Source organism: Lagopus muta, chromosome 7 (assembly GCF_023343835.1).
Source record: "Lagopus muta isolate bLagMut1 chromosome 7, bLagMut1 primary, whole genome shotgun sequence".
Classification (NCBI taxonomy): domain Eukaryota; kingdom Metazoa; phylum Chordata; class Aves; order Galliformes; family Phasianidae; genus Lagopus; species Lagopus muta.
In genome coordinates, this window is record NC_064439.1 from 33,454,832 (window position 1) to 33,479,792 (window position 24,961).

The following is a 24,961-nucleotide window of genomic DNA, read 5'->3' on the forward strand; positions in this document are numbered from 1 at the left end:
CAGCTGCAGGCGTTTAAAATATCCTGACTGTGTGCCCAGGGTGGTCCATTGTAGGAGCTCACAGCAATTAATACTCCTGAGTTACCAGCATCACATCTGTCTTAATGTGCCACCAGGGGCTGATGAGCTTATCTTCTTAATGGCTTTCTTTAATCTTGAATCCATAGCTACAGGTGTAAAATTGAAGCATCTCTGGCAAACAGCTGGTTAAGGTGTACGTAGGAATGTAGATTCTTCACTGCACCTGGGAAGTGAATTCACTCCGCTATCTGGTGCCTGGCTCCATGTTTCTCACCCTCGTTTTTCAGTTTTTTTTGTTTTTTTTTTTTTTTAAGTAGAGAAAATATCACTGCAAGGAAAACACTTTGCCCTAGTTTTGTACATGTGCTATATGGCATCTCACTTGGTACTTGCTAGGTAGCTAGCTTCTGAAAGAAGTATTTTTTTTTTCTATAATAATGTTGTCATATTTTTCATATTTCTCTGTGTATTGTTTTTGGGTCTGTGCCTAGCTTTTCTGCTGGCTGCAGTTTGGATTTGTTAAAATGCAAAGTTCTGAAACACAATACAGTCTTATTATAGATAGTGTCTCCCCACCCACCCCCTCTTATCTTACAGATAAAACACTCAGTCTTGTCCAGTCACACCTCAACAGAAAGGTATAATAAATCTTTACTATAAATCTTTTTCTAATCTGTTTCTGATAGTCTGTTCTTTCCATATTTTTCTCTGATATTACCAGTAGTGAGTACAGGTAGAATTATATTGCTCTGAGCAATATAATACTTGAATTATATTGCTCTGAGCAATATAATACTTGGGAACAGATGCAATGAAAAGGAGCTAGCTCTTCCCACTTCATATCTTTTCTTTCTCAGCCTTTTCCCCTTTATTTTTCTCCTCCCCAGCCATCCACCATGTGACTTCCTGGCCAGTCACCAGCCATCTCTTTCTACCCCGATGCTCTTCCCTACATCTTAGGTTCCACTGCATAAGCTCATTAAATCATTGATGGAGAGCAAGCTATATTATTTATGGCAAGAAATATTATGAAATGGCAAGAAGTGTCTATATATATTATATGCATAGTATTTAAAAGCACTAACACAGGGATGATTTTTGGTTACAATACCTCGTGTGATTTCCATTTTTTGTAATCAGTTGAACTTCTTTGATTGCATCTCTTTTTAATAGATTATTGTCAGTACATTTGATATTCTGAAAACTGACATATATATCATACTTGCTGTGGATAAGTGGCCTTGTTCCTTTTGTTATTGTAGAGAAGTTATTTTTGTCAGAGCAGTCTGTGACAGCATGTAATTTGTGACAACTGTTTTTCCTGTATTGTTATTTGTGTGTTTTCTCAGGAAGAAGTACTGTTTCATACTAACCATCATGCCTTCACTTTCTTCAGACAGATGGAATTGAACCCCTGTGAAAACGGCTCTGTAAAAGCAGAAATTAACCAGCAAGAGCAAACCTTTATAAAAAGTCTAGCATGTTTAAACTTGGAAACAAATGACGGGAGCAGTGTTGTTTCTGTTGAGGATCATATTGCAGAAGATTCGGCAGGTAAGTATGAGTACCATCCTTTATCCAGCATCGTCATTCTTGTAGTGTAAGCGGAGGGCTCCGTAGGCTGCCTGTGAGAGTGCTGCTGATGTTTTGCTTCCTGGGAAAGGGAATGTCAGTGTAGTTCAGTCTGATACCTGCCGTTGTCAAGTCTTCTCAGCTTAGTTCTTTCCCTTGTTGGTCTTAGGACTGAATGGGGAACAAATAAGATGTTCTTTTTCTTTTGGACAGGTGCAGGCTCCTCTAGATACTGATAGACATGAGCACCAATATGTTCTGGCAGAGCATGGGATCTTCTTGATCTGTGAACAAGTATTTAATTCCCAGAGGCTCTCTGCTGAGAAAATCAGCACCTCTGCGAGTATATAGGGTTGCAGTGTCAGAAAGGAACATTGAAGTTTTAGGTGCCTGTGTCAGAGTGGTTGACCTTGTAGTTGCTAATGATTGTTCTGACAAATATTTATGGAAAACTAAAGCTTTTTCCTTCCAACAGAGTATGTTAAAAGCACCTCTTATACTTCCTGGCCTGACAAGAGGTGTTTACCCCCAGTATTTTTCCCAGCTGTCCTGAAATCAAACCTATTAAAATCTTTTCAGTGGGTTTGATTTCTCTATAGGTTTGAAGTACTCTGACATGTCTTCATCTCAGAGCTTTTGCTCTTTTGTCACTTAGGGTTTACTATTTGAATTAGATATTTCAGAAGTCCCTGGTCTTGAGGCATGGCACTCACAGTGGACACGGGCTGTTTCTTTACTCTCTGAGTCCTCTGTCTTTTTGCAGGACAAATCAGTGACATCCTCCAAACTCTTGTTCCTTACCAGAGTTTATTTGCTTGGAAACAAGGCAGGGATATAGTGATGGCTGAGGCCATTTTTCTCTGGGTTTTTGTTTTTTTTTTTTTGTGGTGTTGGTTTGTTGGTTTTTGGTGGTTTTTTTTTTGTTTTTTTTTTTTTTTTGCCCTGGGGATCATGGGTGAAGTCTCTTTGCTGCTGCTGTTACCAGATGTGAATGGTTCTTTTCACCCAGCACACATTCCAGGCTTATTTAGTGTTCTGCAAATGATTGGGATTGCTGCAAAATTGCTTTCAGGCTATCTTCAGAGGAAGAAAGTTTGTTGCAGCTGAATCTTTTCTGCCAGAAGTTCAATTTCACTTCGGGTCTATAAATTTTCAGTGGCATTGGCAAATATTCCTTTTCTGGAGAGACAAGTTCCCTGAGAAATTCTGGATGTTTATTTAATAGTGTGGCAGTAGGATGTGCTTTGGCCTGCAGTTTCCTATGAGGTCAGGTGGTCTTGCCATGCATGGATGTGACCTTTCTTTGGGTATATAAAACTTAGATAAGTTTGGCTTTGGAAGTGATTTTGTAGTCCTCCGCATTAAGCAGATGTACTTGTCCCTAGAGGAGAAATAAAACTAACTGCACTGGGGGAAAAGAGAACAGGATCTTTTTCTGGGGAATTTAAAGGTTATTATTTCAAATCATGAGAATGCAGCAACCTTTAATATCATAGCACTACCCACCTAAACAGGCACTTTACTTACCAAGAAAAGCAAACAAGTCAGCTTCTGAAAATGGGCAGTGCTGCTTACCAGTACTGGGGAAGCTACAGCTGGGTGAGAACTATTTTCCTTCAAACAGATCAATCTGTACTGACCTGCATATAACAGCTTTTTCAAAGCTCTTCTCTACTTAAGAGAAGAGAGTCCTTGTTGAGGATGCATGAGTTTGGTGACATTGCAGCCTGGTACTTGGTTTGGCTGATTAAAAATAGTGGGAAGGAGACTGGTCTAAATGTTGTCTTAGTGTAGCTGAGAGCAGTAGAAGTGTGTCATGGTGCTGGCAGAGAAAACTTACATGACCAGTTATCCTAATGCCTTCCTTCAAATAGGACACATCTTGAGGAATAGTAGTAATAGTATGGGTATGTGGCTTTTCTTTTTCTATTTATTTATTCTTTTGTTTCCTTTGAATTTTAAGGCATGAAGGAAGATGGAGAGAACAAGCTGCAAGCTGTAGAAAACCTTGATGCCCAGAAGTTGCTGCAGTCAGAAACAAATTCTTTAAGTGGATTGACTCTGTGTGAGGAAGATGAGAATGAAAATGGGTTTCCTACTTTCTTCAGTGTCATGAGCAATAGGTAGTACATGTTGCAGATTTAAATCATGAGGATGATAAAACTTTTTAAGCGTTTAATTGACTCATTTTCAAGTCTGTTCTGTCTGCAAAGCTTAATTTGCTGAAATAATATGTAACAAGAATGCATAAAGCACAGAAATGGATGAAGATGCCCTTTGTAAAATCAGTTGTACAGAGAGGAGTGGGAGGGTTTTTCCCTTGTTTGTAATTACATGCTTCACATGCCACCAGATGTGTATTTTCTGCAGTCATTAAATTATTAAAACAAAAGCTATGCTGGTGGTTTAATCTGTATAAATTTTAATTCTGTTCAAATTAAGTAAGCATGAAACAGCTCTGGTTTTTAGTAGTTACAGAAAAGGCATTGTTAAAGTAACAATTTTTTCTGCTTGTCTTGGATACCAGGTTCAGTGATATTGAACTTCAGGAGGAAGAGGGCATACCAACAGAAGAGTTTCTGGAGTCATGTTATGCAATTGTGCCCGTTCTGGGTAAGCAGCTTTTTTTCATGCTGTGGTGCCTCTGAGTCCTTTTATCTGCCACCAGCTGGGAGAAAAGGTGGATCAGTTGTTCTGGCAAATTGTTTACTTCCCTGAATTAAGGTAATGTAAGTAGTTCCTGCCAGCAGAATTAATGTGACTGGTACTAGGAGATGTTTCTCATTCTTGCTCTTTATAGAGGATCCTCTCTCATTAGATAAGACCTGTGTATAAGCTGTCTGGAAATCCATGGCTATGTCTGGAACAGTAATTTTTTTTCTCCTCAAAAGAACAGCACGTAATTCCTTATGCATCCAGTACAGCTGTCTGCTGTACCATCAGCTGTACTATCTATTGTCACTCTTTGATTCTCCCCCGTGCCCCAAATAACTTCTGTTTCCAGCTGGTGCAGTCCTTCACCTCCATTGTCCCTAAATCTAACAGTGGGTATAAAGTCCTTTTAAGTGTGCATCTTGAGGGCTTAGCATTTGGAAGTCTGCGTATTTTAACATTTGTTCCAGCCAATACAGATTTGTTCTGCACCAAAGAAAGACTTCAGTTTATGTTGTTCTTCTAGCTTCTCCTGCTTTTTAGAGATATTGTTAAGACAGTAAATAAAATTGTTACTAGGACAGGAGGACTGAAAAGAGTAATAATTTTAAAGTATGTATCCCTTTTTTTCCTCTAGATAAGTTGGGACCAACTGTTTTTGCTCCTGTTAAAATGGATTTTGTAGGTAACATCAAGGTAACTGTTGATTTTTTTAACGCTGCCTTTTAAACAAAATATCTGCGTTAGCTGCCAGACCCCAAGAATTTTTGTCGTAGTGATCAATTCTGGAAGGCTTTATAACATTTGGTAATTTTGCTATCTGCCTGATCAGAATGCTGAAATATTTCTAATTCTGTTCTTACAGATATCATGTATTTAGTAAATCCAACTGTAGTGTATGAGCAAACTTGAAAAATACTTAATTGACTGCCAAGTAAAAAGTCTATTACATAATTTATATGACTTTGATTCTGGGCTGAAAAGATCGTAAGTTATAATGTGGTGATATCAATATTAACTTTAGACTGCTGGTCAAACAGGAAATAAACACCTTTCCTCACCCAAGAAGGAGCAAATTAGCTCACTAAGAACCAGTTTCTCAGCAGCTGCAAATGGGGAACAAATCCTTCAACTTAGATTCTCCTGAAAGTTCTTCCAGCTCTAAGTCTGAAAAGGTTTGCTACTTGTGAGATAAGATGTATTCACAGTGAGACTCTTCATAGCTTTTCTTTCAAGGCTGAAAACAAAAAAAGCAAAGCATATCTCCTGAGTGTATGATAACAAACGCTGGAAGAATGCAGTTTAAAAAAAAAATGCAGATCCTTGACTGAGCCACTTGCTTTCGTTTGCGTTTTGTGGTGGGTTCACAGTAGGAGCCAAGTCCTGGTGCAGGTAGAACCAGGCAGTGCTGTGGTGCAAGGCTGATCCAGCAAATCTGTGGCCCCTCGTGACTAGCCAGGTGTATATGGAGCTGTGTGCAGCCATGGGGAATGCATGACATAAGCCTGTCAGTTGCCCAACCACATAATCACAGAATCTCCAACGTTGGAAAAGACCTCTAAGATCATCCAGTTCAAGTGCCCACCTATCAGCAGTATTTCACACTGAACCACGTCCCTCAGTACAGCATCTAAATGACACGTAATGAGCATAAGAGGATGGAACTGATTGTGGAGGGGGATCTGTAATATCTCTCTGCGGGAAAAAATTATGATAAGTAAGTGGCATGCATGGGACAAGTTGTTGTTTAATCTCAAAAACAAAGCTTTGCTTCTTGTTTTTCTTTCCTCCAGAAAATAAATCAGAAATTTATAACCAACAAAGAAGAGTTTGATACCCTGCAGAAGATAGTACTGCATGAAGTCAGTGCAGGTGTAGCTCAAGTTAGAAATTCTGCTACAGAGGCACTCCTATGGCTGAAAAGGTAACAGTTTTATAACTATTTCAACTCTAAACGATCAAGTGCAACAAAAGATCAGCAGAAGCTTATGTATATGGGACAAACTAGTTACTTTCACAGGCTCCATCTAAATTGACTAAGCTCAAGATTAATGTATTATCTGTAGTTGTGTCACAGCAACTTTACCAAAAGACCTGAGAAAGTAATCACAGACAGTCTTTTTTTCTATTAAAAAAAAAAACAAACAAACAACAGAACAAGTTATAGGGAATGACTGTTCCTGCTGGGACAGTACATCATGCAGATCGTTTCAGTCTTCAGCACAAATGTTTCAGCAGTATTTTTTTTCCTTAAGCTGGAAGTGAGGTTGGAGGACATGGCTACATTTCTTTGTTCAGATTGAAAATGATTCTGTAATTCTGAGTTTTGTAAGCAATGGATGTTGAGTTGGCTCCAGAATATCCCTCTGATATGTGGAAATGAGAAATTGACTGTATACTGACATTACAAAACCTCCAGAACTGTACTGAACTCTGTGGGACTTACTTTGTTATAAATATGATTTCTCTTTGTTTTGTTGTTTCATTCTGGAAGAGGCTTAAAGTTCTTGAAAGGGTTTTTGACAGAAGTGAAGAATGGAGAAAAGAATATCCAAACAGCTCTGAGTAAGTACCAGTTGCTTTATTCTTCATGTGCTTCTGAATTTACATAGCTATTTTCCTTCTTGTTTTGAATGTGTTTTCTTTGGTAATTAATAATATGAATAACCTCCAAGACACAACTTTTTCTGAAAATGTTTTTTAAAAGTGGCAATCATCAAGCAGATTGCTAAATAACGATTTAGTGCCACATAAATATTTGCTTAATAGGAATACTTCTGGCAAGGGAGCAGACATATCTTAGGAGAAAAGTTCTTTGTCTCAACCCATTTTCTCCGCTGATATGCAGCAAGAGCATTCCCAAATTCACAGTTGCTGTTCTATTTCTTCAGTTCCTTGAGAAGTTTGCCTCTATATTTGTTGTTAAGGCCGAGAATAGACTTGTCAATACTATTTGCTACACAATACTTACTTCCCCCTTATTTCTTTGCTCTTACTGCTGTATACCTTCCACATACATCTCTTACTGTAAAGATAAAAAGGATATATTTGCCAGTCATTAGACTGGTAGCTGTGGAGTATTTCATATTGGAGCAGATACTGTGGCTAGCTTTTACTGATTTTATATGTTCTGTAAGAATAACTGTCTGCAATTCTCTGAGCAAAGATCCAAATGCAGCAGAAGAGATATTTTCTTGATGCAGCTCAGGGAATCTGTAACACAACACCAGATACTTAAAAATTAAAGTGAAAGCCAAGGATATTGAACATTGACAGTAACAAACTTGGAAAATGAGGCTCAAAGGTGTTCATTTTGTATATAAAATGTTTTCTATATGAAAGTGGAGCCATCTAGGAACATTAGGATCTTCATCCAAGGCTACACTTGGGAGCACTCACAAGAGAGGCACGGAGTTTGTGTGTTTTGTTTTGTTTTTGTTTTTTTAAATAAGACTCTGCTTTCTGTTTCGAGGGTTCTTAAACTTGGCTCTCAAATGTAAAGAGAAAGTTCTCGTTCAATATCTGAGTTAACCATGTAGGCTGAAGCTGGCTAACGATCTGCTCACAGTATAGTTCCATCCCATGTAATATTTTCTCAGACTTGCACTGAACTAAGAACTAGATAATAGAGGAAAAGTTAGTCATGAAGCACAGCTAATCAAGTAATTGCCTTTGCCTTCCTGTCTGCTAGAACACTAACTTGCCATTATAGGAGACTGACAGCTGAGCTGAGACCCCAGTGCAGAATCCTGATTTTTCCTTCCTTTGAGTCATAACTTTAATGCTTAAAGCAATAATTTGCATCAGGTGGCAACAATATATCCTTGACTAGTTGTTCCTAAGCTGCAATATCCTTTGGTGATGCAAAACTAAATGCCATACATGTATCTTGTTCTGTTTGTTTTACTTTAAGACAATGCTTATGGAAAGACATTACGGCAGCACCATGGTTGGGTTGTCCGTGGGGTGTTTGCGGTAAGTGCTTCTCTTAGCTACTATTAAACTTGAGGGCCTTGTTATTGAGAGCTTCTATTATTTTTAATTAATGTGGTATTAAAAATTGAAACATTAAAATGAGTAGATTCCTTTCTTAGAATCTTATTCTCAGAGTGCGCACTGTAGCTATCAAGGTATTTAGCACTGAGCTTTCAGGATAGAACTTGTTTTCTGGACCTGAAATGGATTATTTTTGCATGTATATTGTTTTTTATAGTGTGTTTTGCACTTCAGTTTTGCAGGCCTGTTAAAATAAGCGAACTTTTGAGATTGCTTGTTTGAGGATTCATCTTTCTTTGTGTATGAGCATTTGAGAAGGGCTGATGCAGTGTGACAGAGTTGAATGTATAGGCTCCAGTAGTTTATTTTTTGTCCGGTCTACCAGCTCCCCCTTGTGTCTTTCTGTGGAAATTATTAGTGAGACTATGAAAAGAAAAAGGAATGCCTCAGCCAGCTGATCACAACTGGGATTGGCAGAAACAGGAACAGTGAGGAGAGTTTTCTAAAAAGCATTTTGAGAATGGGACTTCAGTGCTGAAGCGGGTTGGGAGCTTCCCTAACAATCTAGACTTAGTTGGATTTTCTGTTTAAGTAACTTCTGATGTTCTTTGTTTGTACAAAATATGATAAACTGACACTTCCTATAAATCTGGCACCTCTGAGGATGTCTTAAAATGAGGATCTACACGGAGATAATAAACATTTTAGTCTCTTTTATCAATTAATAGACTTAACATATCCATATACGTGTCAGTGTATTAAATCTAGGCAATCTAGGTGTCACAGTTTCACTTGGGTTTATTTTCCTGTTCTGTTTGGTAAATCTAAAAGCTTTGTTTCCTTTCCCAGTTAGCTTTAAGGGCAGCTCCAACGTACGAAGACTTCGTAGCAGCTCTGTCTGTAGAAGACTGTGATCCTCAGGAGGAAACATTTTACAAAGCAATGCAGAGGGACCTCAACATTTACTTACCAGCCATGGAAAAGCAGCTAAATATCTTGGACACTCTCTATGAAGTACATGGTTTGGAGTCAGATGAGGTGGTATGACTACAGTAAGACAGCATCTTAAAACTTCAGGGACTGTGTCTGTTAACAAAGATTTTTTTGAATATCATTTCTGTTCACTGTAGCTTTTCAGGTGGGAGAGGTGTGAGTGTTTGGGGGGAAGGGTATGTATGGTTTTTATTTCTTGTTGTGCTTGTTTTGTGTTTAAATGCAGAGGTACAGTTTCTTTTTGGGCTATAACTGTGTCTGTAATGAATGTTTTGGACTGTTCCTCACTTGCCTCACTCCCTGTTCCCTTCACCTTGTAAAAGTAATGGAGCAGAATTTGCCCTTTGCTTCCACACTTTGTGTGGGAGCTGCGCATGCAGCAGAGCTGTCATGATATCCACATGGAACCAAGCAGGCACTGCTGGCTCGGACTCTCTCCTGCCCTGTTCTGCCCACTCTAGTGAACCTTATTGTAGCAGAAGAGAGGGTGGTTAAATGCCAGCTTAACAGGTATGCAGTGAGTTTTTACCTTATTTTGGGTTGAATCTTTTTTTTAATTGTTTTTTTTGTTTTGTTATGTTTGGGTTTTTTTTTGTTGCTTTTTTTTTGTTTGTTTTGTTAGTGCAGCATCTCTAAAAGTGTTAGAGATCTTCACCATGAGCACATGTAGCTGGTGATCTGAGCTTCCACAGGGAACCAGCCTTGGAAACTAGCCATTGTGTTCTGTCCCAGCTACTTGTTTTGTACCACATTTTCCCTTCCGGCTCCTGACAGTGAGCCAAATCTAAAGGAAATTTTCCTTAGTGCCCTCCACAGCAAGATGCTCCTGCCCGTATTGCTTGAGATGAGCGTGCTGCAACATATATTGTGGTGCAGGAAGGAAAAGTGTGTGCATGGCAAGAGAAGGGAAGGCTGTGAGCATGGAGTGCCATTCTGTCTGCACTGGTACCACTGTTGTTCCCTCTGCCCTGTATTATTGAAAGTGGGCATGAAATAGCAAAGCCTAGGGGAAGCTAGAATTTATCACCGAGTTGTTGTACATTATGCCATTTGCAGACTTAAAAATCTAAAATTATGCAGAAGTGGCTAGGAAGTAAGAAGGTAAAATTTGCTCTTTTCTTCCTTTACAGATAAAAAAGTGCACCTAGTTGCTGTTAGAAGTGATAAAGAAATCCTTCTAGATAGTTTGTTATACATAAATGAGTAAGGACAAAATTCCTGCTTGTGTTGAAGATTAGAACACTATGAGTTACTTACTGCCAGTTCAAGGTATAAGTGGGTTTCTCAGTAGTGACACAGGGCTTTGGATGGCTTTGGATAGCTTTGTCCAAAGAGCTGAGTATAACTCATGGGCAAATAAGACTAATGCTCATGAGGTTCCTAAACTTTGGTAAATCCTCGTACAATTTGTCATCACCATACTCACAGGATAAATACTGGCTTTTGCTAGGCTAAAAAGCACATTCTGACTAAAATGAATGTACTGCAGGCCTGCTGCATCATTCTGAGAAAGCAGTCTCTGCATACGTAATACTTGATCTTTTCTCAGGAGCCTAGCACTGCAGGCTTTAAGAAAAGTATATGGTGAGTGAAGAAAACACCAAATGACACACTTGATGAGTAAAGCAAGATACTAGAACTGTAATTGGGCATTTAAGTAGTATGACTTTCTTGTTCCTGTCACCTTCTCTGAACTGTGACTATCTATAGTCCCTACGTGCACCAGGATAGAATCAAAAGTATATAGGGTCTTTAGTTCTTGGAGTTTTCTTGTTTTAATTAGTATATATTTGTTTGAATATGAAGTCAAAACTTTTGACCAAAGCTCAATTCAATGATTTCAGTACTTGCAGTGCTAAAAATGAAGCAGAGAGCCTTTGAGATATGACTGTCTGCTTCTTCAAAGTGTGAATGCAAAAAAAAACCCAACAAAAAACAGCAGAACAACCAGCTCTCCATCCCCTGTGGTTTCCTCAATCTTTTCCGCTATTATGTGGGAAACTTTTCTGTGACAGGTCTTAATGCTGTGATTAGGTAATGGAGACCACATCGCCGCAGAATAGCAGGAGTGTGTGGGGAGGGCAGGAAGAGATCAGTCTTCTCTAAAAATTGATAGTGAAATCATGATGAAAATTGACTTCTCTTTTTTTAACTGTAAGCTTTTTCAGTAGCAGCAAAACAGATCTAGCACTTAAAGGCTTGGGCATTTTTTGCTTTTGTTTCATTTGTTCTGTTTTGTTTTTTCAGCTAGTGGGAGAACCGCTGGCTTGTTAGTAGCTTGCCAAGCCAAGTATTTGATACTAGAAGTAAAGAAGGTTTATTTCTTAAGCAAGGAACTGAACAGCTTCACTGGGCCACTAGCTTCAGCAATTACCAACTTTTACAGTTCTTCTTTCTTCCAACAATAGGAAGTGATCTGCAGTGCATATTGTGTAATTAGCATGGCATCCACCCTCAGAGCAGGCTTTCTTGCCTTGCTCTTCTGTGTAAAGTTGGTCTTTCTAAACTGTGGAATTGGTGCTTGGGAACATTCTGTGAAGATGGTGGCTTCAGGAGATGCCAGTGTCCGGGTTGTTTAATAGGGGACTTTTAGAGATGGAATTGAGCAAGGTCACCTTGCTTTCAAAACCTGTGCTGCTTCTTGCACTGTTCTTGCAGGATGTTGAGCGCTTTTAAGACTTAAGGATGCTATCTTTTCAAACTACCACTGAGAAATGCTGCAGCATGTTGCACAGCTGAACTCCGAGTTATACCTCTAAGGATGCAATAGACCAGATGATTACACATAAACAAATACACAGCTAGATGACAATTTCTTTTCTGGCAAGCATAGAAGATGGTTCTTAGTAATTGTAGAGGACAAGCAACTAACTTTGGCCCTCAAATTTAGAAATGGAGAAGAGGTAGGTGGTTTTTGCTAGATTTATTTGGCTCGTTGATTAGTGATGATGGGTTGGGTTTCCTTGTCTTTGTTCAGTGGCTGACATTTATAAACAACTGACCTGTATACAGATAGCAGTCTTTGTGACTCAGATAACAGCACCCTTGCTCTGTATACTCTACATGAACTGCTTTAATTTCTTAAACTGCACTAGTCTGAAGTTTTTGTGTCCTTTTCCTTTAGAAGTGTTTTCAGCTGTTTTCTTCAGTGTCCAACAGTTGCATATTCTCAGGGATATTACTTAGCCATGGCAAAATAAGAGTAATCACAGCCTTACCCTAGGAGAGTCAGACTGCTTTTTGAGCTGGGTATAGAATTCTGATACAGCTCATGACACAAAGTCTGTCCATCGCACATCCTTGCTGAGACTTGGTAAATCCCAAAGCAATCTGAAAAAAAGTGCTATCTCGTGCTGTATAATGGCTGTCAGCATATTTTAGTAGAGATCCTACACACATCTTTGTAATACAGTGCTGTTGGCATTAGGGCAGAGCTCCTAAGTGGTTTCAGTCGAGTTCTGCGTAGCACTGGCAGGCTTTTATTTATTTTATTTATTATGTATTTCTTTTTAAAGCAAACTGTGTTTTGGAGCCCCCTCTGCTATTTTAAGACACCACACTCAGTTGCATACTGAAGTTCTCTGACATTACAGTTGTGGAGTCTGAATTGCATACTCAAGTGCTTTAGCACTAAGGTCTCATTGAAACATTTTGTCTTGGTACTGTTGTAATATGAGTCTCCCTTCAACAAATGCGCTTAAAGCTAAGGACTGCATACCTTCACTGAAAGACCTTTTGTAAAGCATCATCAGGATTTAGGTTGCAGTCATTTGCTTTAAAAATGTATCACAGATTGAACATTGTCACTTGCTCGGCTGCCCACATAGAAGTATGCCCAAAATGTGCTCCAGTTGTTTGTGGTGTGCTTTGGCAAAGAGACGTGGACTATAGAGAATGGTATTACCTGTGTGCTTACACTGGAGCCCCTCACCATCTCTTTTTATCATTGATTCAGCTTTTGTGAAAAGCTTTAAAGACCCCTCAATTTTAGATACCAAAAAAGATCATTAGCACACTCCCACCTTTCTATCTTTCCTCTTCCCCACTTGTTTCCCACTCCTTCCCTTCCTCCCATTTGTCACCTTCTTTGTTGTCAGAGCTGTTGCCGTCCAGCCAAAGCATCTCCGTAGCAGTGTGAAGTAGGAGGTTTTATAAGTCGTTAAATGGGAAACTGAAAAGCAGGTCTGAGTTTTGTGGCAAGGACAGAGTTGGATGGAGAATGTGCTGCTTTTCTTTGAAGCTTTGCCCTGGCTTGAGATACTCTGCTAGGACAACCATGCCGATTTCATTGATTGAATTTAAATCAGGACATTTCAAAATTGGCAGCTCTACCTCTTAGGAGTGAAAGCATGGTGTTTTGTATTTTTAATGGGCTTATTTCTCCTCTCTTTGCGTGCATAGTACCGGTAACAAAACAGAGAGGAGGGGGGAACTCATGACTGAATTCCTACCTTTTTGCTGCCTTCAGTAGCCCCTTGGTGAGCAAACCCTGCACACTTTGATGTCCTGCATGCTCTGGTATGAAATCACCCATGTGCAGTGGGGAGACTGGAGCACGCACTCCGCAAACCCATTCAGGAGCTCATCCTACTCAGTTCACACAAGGATTTAGGCACTTGCTTTGAAGTTTGAGCACAGGCATATGTTTCACTGACGGACTTCTTACATTGGCATGCATTTCTTCAAAATGTGGCCGTTCACTGGCATTTGTTAATATCCCTTTCTTGGTATAGTATTCTGTGTGTGTGCACCCCCATACTCTGGATGTCTAAAGACTTTTTTTTAACTTTGTATTGAGAAGGAATCAGGATATGGAAACAAGGAAGTTTCACATTTGTTTACTTTATTGTGCACTGCAGCTTTTAGGGATCCCAAATATATTATTTGATTCCTTCATTTAAAGCCACCTTGAAAGTTGGTGATTTTTGTCTACTTGAAACAAAACAAACAAATTACATTCTGGAATATGGTGACTGAACTGAAAACCAAAGCAGCTTGCTTTTGTAGTTTCCATTTCTATTTTCTTGCATTTTTCAATCCAGTTTTGGGCATTCATTTTATTAACGATAAGCTGAGCTTACAGTGAGCCTTATTGAGGTATAAGATGAAGAGAAGGTATATTGCCTCACAGTTTAATTCTAAGGGCTTGTTCATGCCCCAGAAATCACCTCCACCAGCGTAAGCATTGCACAGATTGTGCTGTCATAAGCAGTTCAATCTTGAAATTTTGGAGTTTCCAATCTGCGTCATCTCTCACATGATACAGCATCTGTCTTTTTGTTGTTTTTTTTTTTTGAGTATTGTTAAGACTTCTGCCAGACTTTTTTATTATTTCATTGTAATAAACTTATTTTAAATAAGCATGTTTTAAAATCTCACTTCTTCCTTGCATGGATTTGTTTTTTTTTTACTACAACAGAGGGCCTAAAGTGCTCTTCAGGACTGCATCTGTTCTAGATACTGTGTGAACAGTCAAAAAGAGTATGTTTCTGGTTGATAGAAACTGCCTGTATGTATCTTTGTATGAAGAATGTTCACACACATGGAGCCTGTTTTGATTACGAGAATAAAAGCTGCATCGGCAATATAGCTGTGGGTCCTTGGCTAATGTAAATAGCTGAAGGCTGTGGTTAAGAAACCAGCCTGGCACCATCAGAGGATATGTATGTAACAACTAGAGGTAAGGATGACCTTCTGCCTGGACTTGAATTTGTTCTGTAGGAATACCTCAAGGTTTTCAAATTTCTGGGGTCGTCTTGAGATGAGATGAAGACAAGGGCCTTTTATGTACTGTAGATATGTAACTTGTTTCTTTCATTCCCTTTTCTCTCTCTGTATAAACAGAGAGGACACAAGAGCAGAACTATCTGTCACGTCTGATTGTCCTTCCGTAGCCCTGTCTGTCCAGCATCAGTGCACATGTGAGTGAATGGAAATCACATGCACAAAAAGCTCACAGGCAAGCATTTCTCCACAGTTTCTTTCGGTTAAAATAAGCAAATCTGTTGCCACTACAGGATCCCATATGCAGAAAGAGCTCCAGCTAAAGCTTTGACAGAATTCGTCATGTTCATAAGTAAAGGTCATGGGCTTTCTTGTCTCTGCAGGAATCCAGATCTGTGGCTCCAAATATGAAGTGATGGTGTGCTGAATGTATTGGACTTGTAGGAACACACAGGTGCTGCTGTTTAAATAGGAAGCTTAAAGAAGACATATCAGCAGTGACCAGAAGATAGTGGAATAGTCTCCTACCAGAGAGAAAAACAGTAAAAAACTATCTGAATTTGAGGAAAGAACAGCAATGCAAGCTCACAGCACTGAAGTTGTGACCAGTGCTGCCAGTGTGAAACTTCTACCGAGTTGTTTTCTTTTGGAAACCCCACTGCAGTGGAGAAGTGTGGGACTGACATGCAATCATGTTGGCCCACAGGCAAGGCAGAGCTGCTGAAATGCAGCGTAAGGGTCTGTAATGCTGTGATACAATCAATCACGACAGAGCACAGGTTTTCAATACAAGTTCAATGTGTTTGCACAAAGCTGTTCTCTGAATCAGAGCCTCAAGGAGGAAAGTTTTATTCCAGTCATTAGTGAAACAAAGCCTGTGTGTGTCTGTCTAGAAGTTTAGTCAACAAAATTACTGTGTATTTTTTCTTATATGTCAGTACATTGACCCAAATATATCTTGACAGAAGGCCTGTTAAATTACTGTCCCTACAGGAATTTACAAACATTTTTTACTTATTTTACATTTTTAAACATTAATTAACAAACATTTATCCATTTTCTTTTTGGTCTAAAACAGATTTGAGTTTCTTGTGTGTTGACAAGGGGAGAAAAAATCCATCAGCCTTAGAAAGCTTCCAGCTTTCCTTTTCTGTCTGTGGTGGAACAGTGGCCAGAGAAGCTGTGGATGTCCTGTCCCTGAGGGCACTCAAGGCCAGGTTGGATGGGGCCCTTGGCAGCCTGAGCTGGTGAGTGGCAGCACTGCCCCTAGCAGGGGTTGGAACTGAGCGGGCTTTAATATCCCTTCCTACCCAAGCTGTTCTATGGCAGCACAGGCTCGACCCCTGACTTTGCACATTAGGGAAGAAGGCTTTTCCAGGTTTCATTGCATTTTTGCACCCCCCTAACCTTCACCTTCTACTAGCCCGTATTTGCCATTTCTGGTTTCAAGGTTTGGTAAAATTCTTCCAAAGATCATTCGCTATTTAACCACCACTAGAGCAAGGGGTGACCATTGATACCAATACTTTGCCTGCAGCAGGAGGAGCTGAAATTGGTGATCCTTGCATCCTTCCAGAGCCATCAGCCAACAAGACATGGAGTCAAAGAGTCATGACCTGACACCCTCCTGCTCCAGTAATGGCTTTCTGCCAAAATAATTTCCAATTAATTTAGCATCTGTTTCCAGCATTGGTATCGTCAGCTCATCTGTAGCCTACAGAGACAGGCGTGCCTCTCATAGTTTCCTATAGGTCACACTTTTCCACTTGCCTTCTTGCTTGGCAGCTGGTACCAGGCGCGAGGGAGCCCTGTGCCTTCAGCACCACCTGAAACTCGAACCTCAGCTCAGGGATTCAGTGCTGGCCAACATGCTGCATCCCACACTGTGTGATGAGTACGTTGCCCAGAGCTACAGAACAGAAGGCTTTGTGTGGGCAACAAAACGTTCATGCGGCAGGGTGGTAAGGGGCCTTGTCCCCTTGGGGACAGCTGAGCTTCCAATCACCTATTGACTCCTGCCATTTCACTACTGATTTTCCTCAATTTAATTCAATGCTTAATCTTTTAAAGATTCATGTTCTCTCCTTAAATAGACATAATGCTGTTGATGTGTAAATAGCCACTGCTGGGTTTGCCCACTTCATGCTTTATTGGTCACCTTGGGCAGGAGTCTCCAAACAGCCCCATAGTGAAAGATGGGGACAACCCTGGCTGTTGTGAAGAATCTGGGACAGCTTCTTCTCAGCCAGCCAAAAAGCTTCTCCATCTGGTGTGTTGTTTTCTTACACTGATCTACTTGAAGCTGGCACATCCAAGCTACTGCTCCTTCTGAAAGGTAGGCTCTCCTCTGAAAAGGTAATTAAATGTAAACTTACATTTTCTTGAGCCTTAAGTGTTAGGAAATCAAGTCATTTTTGTATATTCCCTGACCAGCTGGTGAGTGTGTCCTGCACTATGAGGCTTTTGCCTTGGAATTCAGTTTCTTGACACCAAGGGACAGTCTGATGAACTGCCATGGTTCACGTCCCTACATAAATGTCACATAGAGCTGATCATCTCCATAAATGAGAGCAGTTGGGCACATTGTCCTTTAGCCTCAGTGCCCATGTCCAGCTGAACTGTAGGCAGTGGGAGTGCCTTCCACTCCAAAGTGCTGATGTTACACATGGGCTCTTTGTATGATAAAAATCACAATGTTTTCAGCCCTCGTGTGCCTATGCTGTGCACTACAAGTTGTTCTGCTGTGAAACTTGGGCATGGATGTGCCAGGCAGGGAGGAGAATTCAGTGTCACCACACTGTCTGGCACTGCTGAAACCCTACTGTCGATGTACTGCTAGCTGCCTTGTGACACCTGGGACTGGCTAGCCTTTTCCCTGAGGAGCTCTGGGCTTTGCTCTACCAAGCCCTCAGCCCACACTTAAACCAAGGCAGCCTTGCACTTAGCAGGGGTTTTCAGCTCCTTTCTCCTCAGCTGGTGCCCCTCTGCCTCTTGGGGTTGCTGCCTGTGGCTGCCTGCTTGTAGCCCTGACTCCAATGTGGATGTTACAGCTACAAAATGCAGGGGCAGCCCTTCGACATTTATCCAAAGTTCCTTCACCATGGCACTCGCCACATGGCACCTGTTTCCCACTGTGCCTCAGGAGCCTAATGAAGCTTCATCAGGCTGCCAGGAAGCCGAATTATGACAACCAGCCAGCCATAAAACCGGGCTTGCAGCTACTGCTCCAGGTGTTGCTGCCCACTGCTCTTTGTCCTGGGCAACCCTCAGCCAAGCCCCCTCTGCACACAGAACGGAGGATTAAATACTGGACGTCTGTAGGTCAGCCCAGCAGCAGCTCAGTGACAGGCAGTCCAAAGCAAAGCCTGCTCATCCCTGGGCAGAGCAGGTACAGATCCATGGCTTTATTTAGATGCTGTAATCCCACAGTATTTCACGCCAGAAGCTGTACTGCTCCGAAAGTCCCAGCACGAAGCAAGCCCACAGAGATCAATGGGTAACCCTGTTTTCAATGTCTCTCATAGCCTGTGCGTGCCAGCAGCAGAATCACTGAAACCCACCATCTGACAAGGACCCTCTGTCAGCCGCACAGGACGCTGCCAGGGCTGATGAAGAGTGCTGGAAGGATGGAGCTGTGACTCAATGCTTTTTAAGCTCCAAGATGTGGGTTGCAGGGGAGAGGGAAGCAGCTACTAATGTGATTTCCAGGACTGTGCTTCTGTAGTGCACTTTAGCCTGGCTCCCCATCTCCAGGCTCATGCCTTCCACATGCATTGGATATTATCCACGAAGGAGCACATGCTGGGACTTTGTTCTCCCCATGCTCAGGATGACATCAGTTCTCAGCACACACAGCCCCAGCTTGCACACAGCTAGGCACCTGCAAGCTGTGTTTTGAAAGTCAGATATAAGCAAAATCAAGAAAATGCCAGAACGAAGGTAGCATGATTTATTGACATAAGCTGTTAATACATGCAGTAGATAACTACACATATTTAATCACATAGTAAGTGCAAGCTGGCTTTTTAGTGTACATTAAATACAGTGTATGATGTAAGCTCATACTAATTCTGTGTTCATCTACAGCTGCACACTAACGATTAGAAACCTTTCCCACAGGCATTTGCTGCTACAAAAGGCCGAGGAACTGAAGTACCTCAATCCACTTTTGAGCCACAGTTGGCACAATGCATTAGGAAACTCACGGAAGGAGGGAAGATAAATCATAGCATTCCAGGCACCATCCAGCTGATGAATCCTCAATTAATAATAGATACGTCTGAATTAAGGAGGAAGGTATTTGCAGTCTTTTATAACATGAATACTTAACACCTCCTCAAATGTTTTTTATGATGGTTTACACAAGATGATAATGGCAGTAAGAAACTTGTTCCATGACTTTTTTTTCCCTTCCAACTTGCACTTCTTTTTGTTAAGATATTGAACTTTTTGTGCTGTATTAATACAGTCCTTCTGAAATCCACGCTTCATTTTCTGACCAGGCTGATGCTGTACTTCTTCTCTACGTGCAGCACACTACAATTTGACGTGTGAGATCATGACTTGTTTTTCTTTTCCTGCCCTTGGTGCACTTTGGCTTTATCATGTCCTTTGGAGGTAGGAGCTTTTAAAAACAACAGGACTTAAAGCTGAAAGCGAAAGGCCACTGAGACTTCCAAACTTCTCAAGGACTCCAGCCTTACGGGGTCTGCAAGTGGAGATGGACTCCTTGAAGAAAGTGCTGGATCCCACCAGCTGAAACCCATTCCTTTGCACCAGTATGGGATGTTACAAGGCAGCTACCCTAGCGCAAAGAATTCCAGAGCTTATGGCAAGTTCCTCACCCCTTTGGTTCTTTGACCTTTTATTAAGACCTCTGTTTAAATAAAAAATAATAACAATAATAAGGCAATGAGAAGAAAGGCTTTGAACTGTTGAAACAGGCTACAGCTGTTGGTGGTTGAGCTTCACAGCACAAGCAGCCCAGGTAAGCAATAGCAGTAAAATACATTAATTTTATTTAGCTTTTAATTGACGATTTCCAGTATCACTTTGGACATGCAGAGCTAAAGTCTCCTATACAAGTGGTAGAAGTTGCATATATTCCTGCTTGCTTTAATGCATTATCCACCCTTTATTCAACCTTTAAGAGGTAACCAAGTGCAGCTGCTGTGGTTCTCCTATTGTGACAAGCAACTCACACACTTGAAACATTCAAGTACAGCATTTACAGCAAAGCAGCAAAGAGTGGCCTGCATGAAAAAAAAATCACACCTTGGTTTGAGCTCTTAGTCCTGAACTCCACACATCTTTGTACCATTTTCTTCTGTTATGAACTCTTTTGTATATACAGTATTAAATATGCTTCCCCTATGAAATCTGTTCTTGAATGCGTGCTAATAAATAAGTAGGTAATTACCCTGACTCCTATCAGAGCTAGCAGAATTGACCAAACGTCCTGAAAAGCAGAGATATACGTACATCATACAGCATGAATGAGCACCCACAAGCACATTAGGCCAGGATTGGTGTCACAGGGATACAAAAGTGAGGCGGCACATTGCAGCATGCTCCAAGCACAACAGGAGCAGGAGAGCAGGCCAGAGGAGTCGGTACACAGGATGGGTACAGCCATCGTGGAAGGATGGAGTCTGGGTAGACCATGAGAGAAGAACAAGGCCTTCCAGCACCATGACCAGAGTGCAGGCCTGGCTGCATTGAGGTTCCAGGTGGGCAGCCTTGCTGACCCAGCACTTCCGCAGTCCTGTTGGGCTCACACAGAATGCAGCTGGCTTGGCAAAGGCGAAAAGTGAAATCAGCTCATCCTGCATCTTTGCTCCCAGCCTGATGTCCTCCTTGGAGTGAGAGCACCTTGGCTGCATCACCATTTGGTTGTCCCCTTTGGCCTTCGTGGCCTGTGGCCTGGTGTGATAGCCAACCATTTTCCTGGAGTTTTTTTTTTTGCCTCATCTGCTGATCCTTAAAGCATTTGCAGGAAGGTCTCTGCTCCTCTGAGCCACAAAGGTGTGCAGCTAATCACAATGCTGCTGAAGCCACCATCACACCCCCCTGGAGACAACATGAAGGAAGTTCACATTGTAATAAAAGAGAAAGTCTCCATAAACACTGTGTCCAACACATGCTTTGTGTTTATGCTGAAAAAGCTGAAAAACAAAAACCCTGAAGAACTTAATTTAGGCTGAACAGTGCTAAGCCGAGGTAACGTTGTCTTGTACACAGTATTCCTGGTTAGTGGCATTTGGTTTCCTGTAGCATTTGTGACAGAGAAGTCCCCACACACAGCCCACGAGTCTTACTGGCAAACACTGTTTATCTATTAAGACAGGATACAGTGGTCCTAGTTTTTCAGAATCTGGCTTAATTAATTAAAAAAAAAAAAAAAAAGACAAACATCTCAAAATGGCCATCAGAAGCACGAAGTCTGTTTGTTTTCACAGAGATGGCTTTTTTCTTTTTTCTTCTTTTTTTTTTTTTTCTTTTTTTCTTTTTTAAATCCCAGACCTTCTCAGCTAGACAACAGCATAGCACCTCGCACCCCACGACGTGTGGGATGCTGCCCTTCTCTGCTCCCCTCATGTGAAGTATCGGCACTGTGTAGAGTCAATGTAGCAGTAAGAAGTGCATCGCAATTTTCCATAAGACCTAAAACAAAAGAGAATATCTCAGTTTCAATACATGCTGGAGCTCACATCACATGTTCTCTGTGTGCAGCTCTCTGTAAGAACTCAAGAACATCAGAAAACACCAAGTGCAGTGACATCTGGCAATGAAAAGATGAAAGCGATTTCCTGAGGCTCTCTGCTGTGCTCCCCCTTGTCAATATGAATGAAGTCTTAATCGTCAATTACTAGAATTAAAACAAACAAACAAACGACAAAACCAATTATCAGAATTAAAACAAACACTCGTGTGTAGGTGGAGGAAGCCCTTGGGACTCACTTACAGGAAAAGCATAACTAAATAACTGAGAACCCAAGTTAAGTGTTTTTCCAGTTACTTCCAATGGCTCCAGCAGGCATGACTGCACCCATCCTTTAACTTATTTTTCATAGCAACAGATGTATACCTTTAAATTAAAAGGAGGCCTTTCAAAGGGCCTTTACAAAATGAGAGAAAACATTTTTGATTTTGTCTTTCTGCTTGCTTACACTGAGCTGCCATGACTACCTACTGAACATCCGACCAGTGATGCTAATGACATAAAAAAACATTTTTGCTGAGTTTTTATTGTGTTACAGCTGGAAAGATTATTGTGGTGAAAATAGGAAAAGAAACAAACAGGGAAGCAGTGCTCACCTGTATCCAAAATCTAGGTTCACAGGAAAGACTCCACAGAGGAGGGATCTCCAGAAAGAGATCCTTCCTAGTGGCAGTCAGCCCTTAATTGGAGTTTAGGAGAGGTGTAGCCAGCTTCCACCCCTTCTGGTCACACAGCTGAATTGCCTTCACCTGTGCTCCATGGCTGACTCAGTGCTCACCTCAGGTGGTCAATCAGAGGCTCAGGCTGTGACTCAACAGCTCCCAAACATATTGCTATGAGTGCAAGTGAATAACTCATCCATCAGATAATCCACAAACGGTAGTAAATGCACCAGTCCTTTGAAATGTGCTCTTGGATAAACCACTTACTCAGAAACAGAACAAAAATTTGAAGAGAAGATCTATGAAACGTGAGGAGGGACTTGGGACTGGAAAAAGTACAGATAATGGGAAAATCAGTTGCAGAAGAGGTGTTGGAGAAGAGGGTGAAGCTCCTGTTGCAGTGCCAAGCTCATGTATTCACCTCATTTTACTGATGAGTCACAGCTCTTTCTTTGATTAAGCAAGTAACCTACAGACTGCAAACACAAAGATAAAGGATCTAAATGGTTTTTCACTACTTGATTATATGTGGAAAATAAAATTTATAAAACTTTCTCAAGCTTTTGTGGGTCTCGTTTCGGCAGCAAACTTCCTATTCTTAAGATGGAACAGCTTTCACAGGCGAGCAGCTCCACACTGTCTGCAGATGGGAGCTCTTTAAAATGTTTTGGGCTGTCAGGTTTACTAGTCTCAATTTTAGTAATCTCTTACTCCAGGCATGCTCCAACAACTGCAATGGAAGGATTAGCACAGCACTTGCTTTACAAAGATGTCCTGTGGTTTCTTATTCCTGTCAATTAGCACATTATTCTTCCATGAATGATGAAGGCTCTGCACATAATTTCATTTGCAAATTAAATGTTTCCTGTTATCGGGTAACAATACCTGACAGTTAAATAGAGGTGCTGCTGCTTGAGGCAAAATGCTCACCAGAGGAGGCTGCTTGAACAAAGGCAGAGGAGGCAAGTCAACAGTGCACAGATGTTTGAAAGGAAAGGTGTTGCTAAGCAGATGTATACCCCGTCTTCTGAGTGAATTTCCTGGTTTTTAAAAAGGCTGATAGATGAATAGTTGTTTCAGAAACAAAAATACCTCTAGAGGACTCATTAAAAGTACGGGAGGTTGTTTGGAGGCTGTGGTTTGGTTGGTTGGTTTTCTTTCCTCCAACATGATCATCTCTTCATCATGGTGTATCCTGCCCTTAGTATGTTAAGGGTGAGTATTAATGCAATAATAAAGATACCAAATAAATAAATCTTTGAAAACAATGGATAAACATATATCTGTATGATCATTCACTATGTAAGCAAGTACTCATAACTGAGAAATGAAATATAGACTTAACATAACAAAAATAAGGTGATAGGCTCTGTCTCTCTCACTACCTGCTGTGGTCCCAGAGGAACAAGATTTATGTGGGTGATCCTCTTTTCTTTTAATGCTGAAGGCAAAGAAGAAAATAACGAAAGGGAAGACAGTTCACACATACCCAGGGAGATATGTTTTACATGTCAGATATCCAAAATCCTTTCCATCACAGTCTTCCACCCCTTCATGTCTGTAGCCATCTCCGCAGTAAGCACGGCGACATCCTAGTGAAAAACATAGAAGGAAATACCTTTGTCACACTCCATATGTAATGGATTTTGGAGAGGCAAGTGGTGCTAGATTTAGGGTAAAGCATAAACTAAGACACTTTGGGGTGGGCCTGTCTGGTACATAGGCACTGTAATCTGTGGGCTGTATTTTAATAATTGGAAAATGCTTCTAAAAACAATGAGCCGATTTTACAATCAAGTCCACTTAGCATTTTTTAACCTCTTTTGATATAGTTACGAGATCAGAAAGATGATGATGTGCTGATATTCAAGTAATCTGTGACATTAAGTAACATGGTATAGTAATGTGACTCAGTAGGTCAAGTTAATTATTAGACTTGGCGATCTTGAAGGTCTTTTCCAATCTTGATAATCCTATGACTTTATAATTCAATTAAAACTTTCCAGGTCACATCAGCGTCAGAAGTTTGTGTACTGCCAGGCCGCTATGGACTCTGCCCAGTGCATAGCACACAGCAACATGATGGGCTTCCAGATGCACAATGTGCAATTTCACAGGCACTAGAGCTAATGAGCACTATTTGTCCTGCATGTTTGTTCCCCATGGCAGACTGCAAATTCTAATTAAATCATTTTCTCATGCTTGGAGCCTGGAAAACTCAGTCTCACTGGATTGCTCTGTAGGCAGGCAAGCTTGGAGGGGCATTTATACATCTGCATTCTGGGGAAGGAGCCAAGCAGTGAAAGCAAGGGTGGATGTGAAGGCTGTGATAGCTCTTTGTGTGCCAGGCTTATATTCTGCACTCCTTGCCTTTGCTGTCCAGAGCCAGGGAAGCACAAAGATCAGCTAGACAGGAATCAAATGTAGTGTAAAGCTAAGTAATGGCAGTGGGCTGAAAGTGATGGAAGGAGCCAGAGCACATGCTTATTCAAAGGGGTCTTGTGTATGCTGCAAAGGTACCACATCTTGTGGTCAAAAAGACACCCGTCCCATTGAAGGTCTGTGTGTAAAACAATGGCTGGATCCAGTCCCTGGAATGCAAGGGCTTTGCTCTGGTGCC

The 24,961-nt window shown here is 41.0% G+C and overlaps 2 protein-coding genes across 8 annotated transcripts in view; one reads left to right on the top strand and one right to left on the bottom strand.

Moving 5' to 3' along the window:
* The window catches only part of PLEKHA8 (pleckstrin homology domain containing A8), a 33,287-nt gene extending 11,830 nt beyond the window's left edge, over positions 1-21,457 (top strand). The window contains exons 6-15 of one of the 5 annotated variants that reach the window (XM_048950711.1): positions 619-659; positions 1,418-1,575; positions 3,557-3,716; positions 4,121-4,206; positions 4,883-4,941; positions 6,039-6,169; positions 6,740-6,810; positions 8,159-8,220; positions 9,091-17,293; positions 19,078-21,457. In XM_048950711.1, coding sequence (XP_048806668.1) covers positions 619-659; positions 1,418-1,575; positions 3,557-3,716; positions 4,121-4,206; positions 4,883-4,941; positions 6,039-6,169; positions 6,740-6,810; positions 8,159-8,220; positions 9,091-9,288 — 966 coding nt within the window. In that variant the 3' untranslated portion in view covers positions 9,289-17,293; positions 19,078-21,457. Of the gene's footprint in view, positions 1-618; positions 660-1,417; positions 1,576-3,556; positions 3,717-4,120; positions 4,207-4,882; positions 4,942-6,038; positions 6,170-6,739; positions 6,811-8,158; positions 8,221-9,090; positions 17,294-18,482; positions 18,594-19,077 lie in introns of those variants that run through there. The other 4 variants (XM_048950710.1, XM_048950709.1, XM_048950712.1 and 1 more) reach the window with 4 other exon arrangements.
* The window catches only part of COLQ (collagen like tail subunit of asymmetric acetylcholinesterase), a 36,025-nt gene continuing 31,023 nt past the window's right edge, over positions 19,960-24,961 (bottom strand). For 2 of the 3 annotated variants that reach the window (XM_048950715.1, XM_048950714.1), the window contains 2 exons: positions 23,831-23,933; positions 19,960-21,621 (listed from right to left, as the gene is read on the bottom strand). In XM_048950715.1, the coding sequence (XP_048806672.1) occupies positions 21,552-21,621; positions 23,831-23,933 (173 nt within the window). In that variant the 3' untranslated portion in view covers positions 19,960-21,551. Of the gene's footprint in view, positions 21,622-22,275; positions 23,542-23,830; positions 23,934-24,961 lie in introns of all 3 variants that reach the window. The other variant, XR_007378064.1, reaches the window with a different exon arrangement.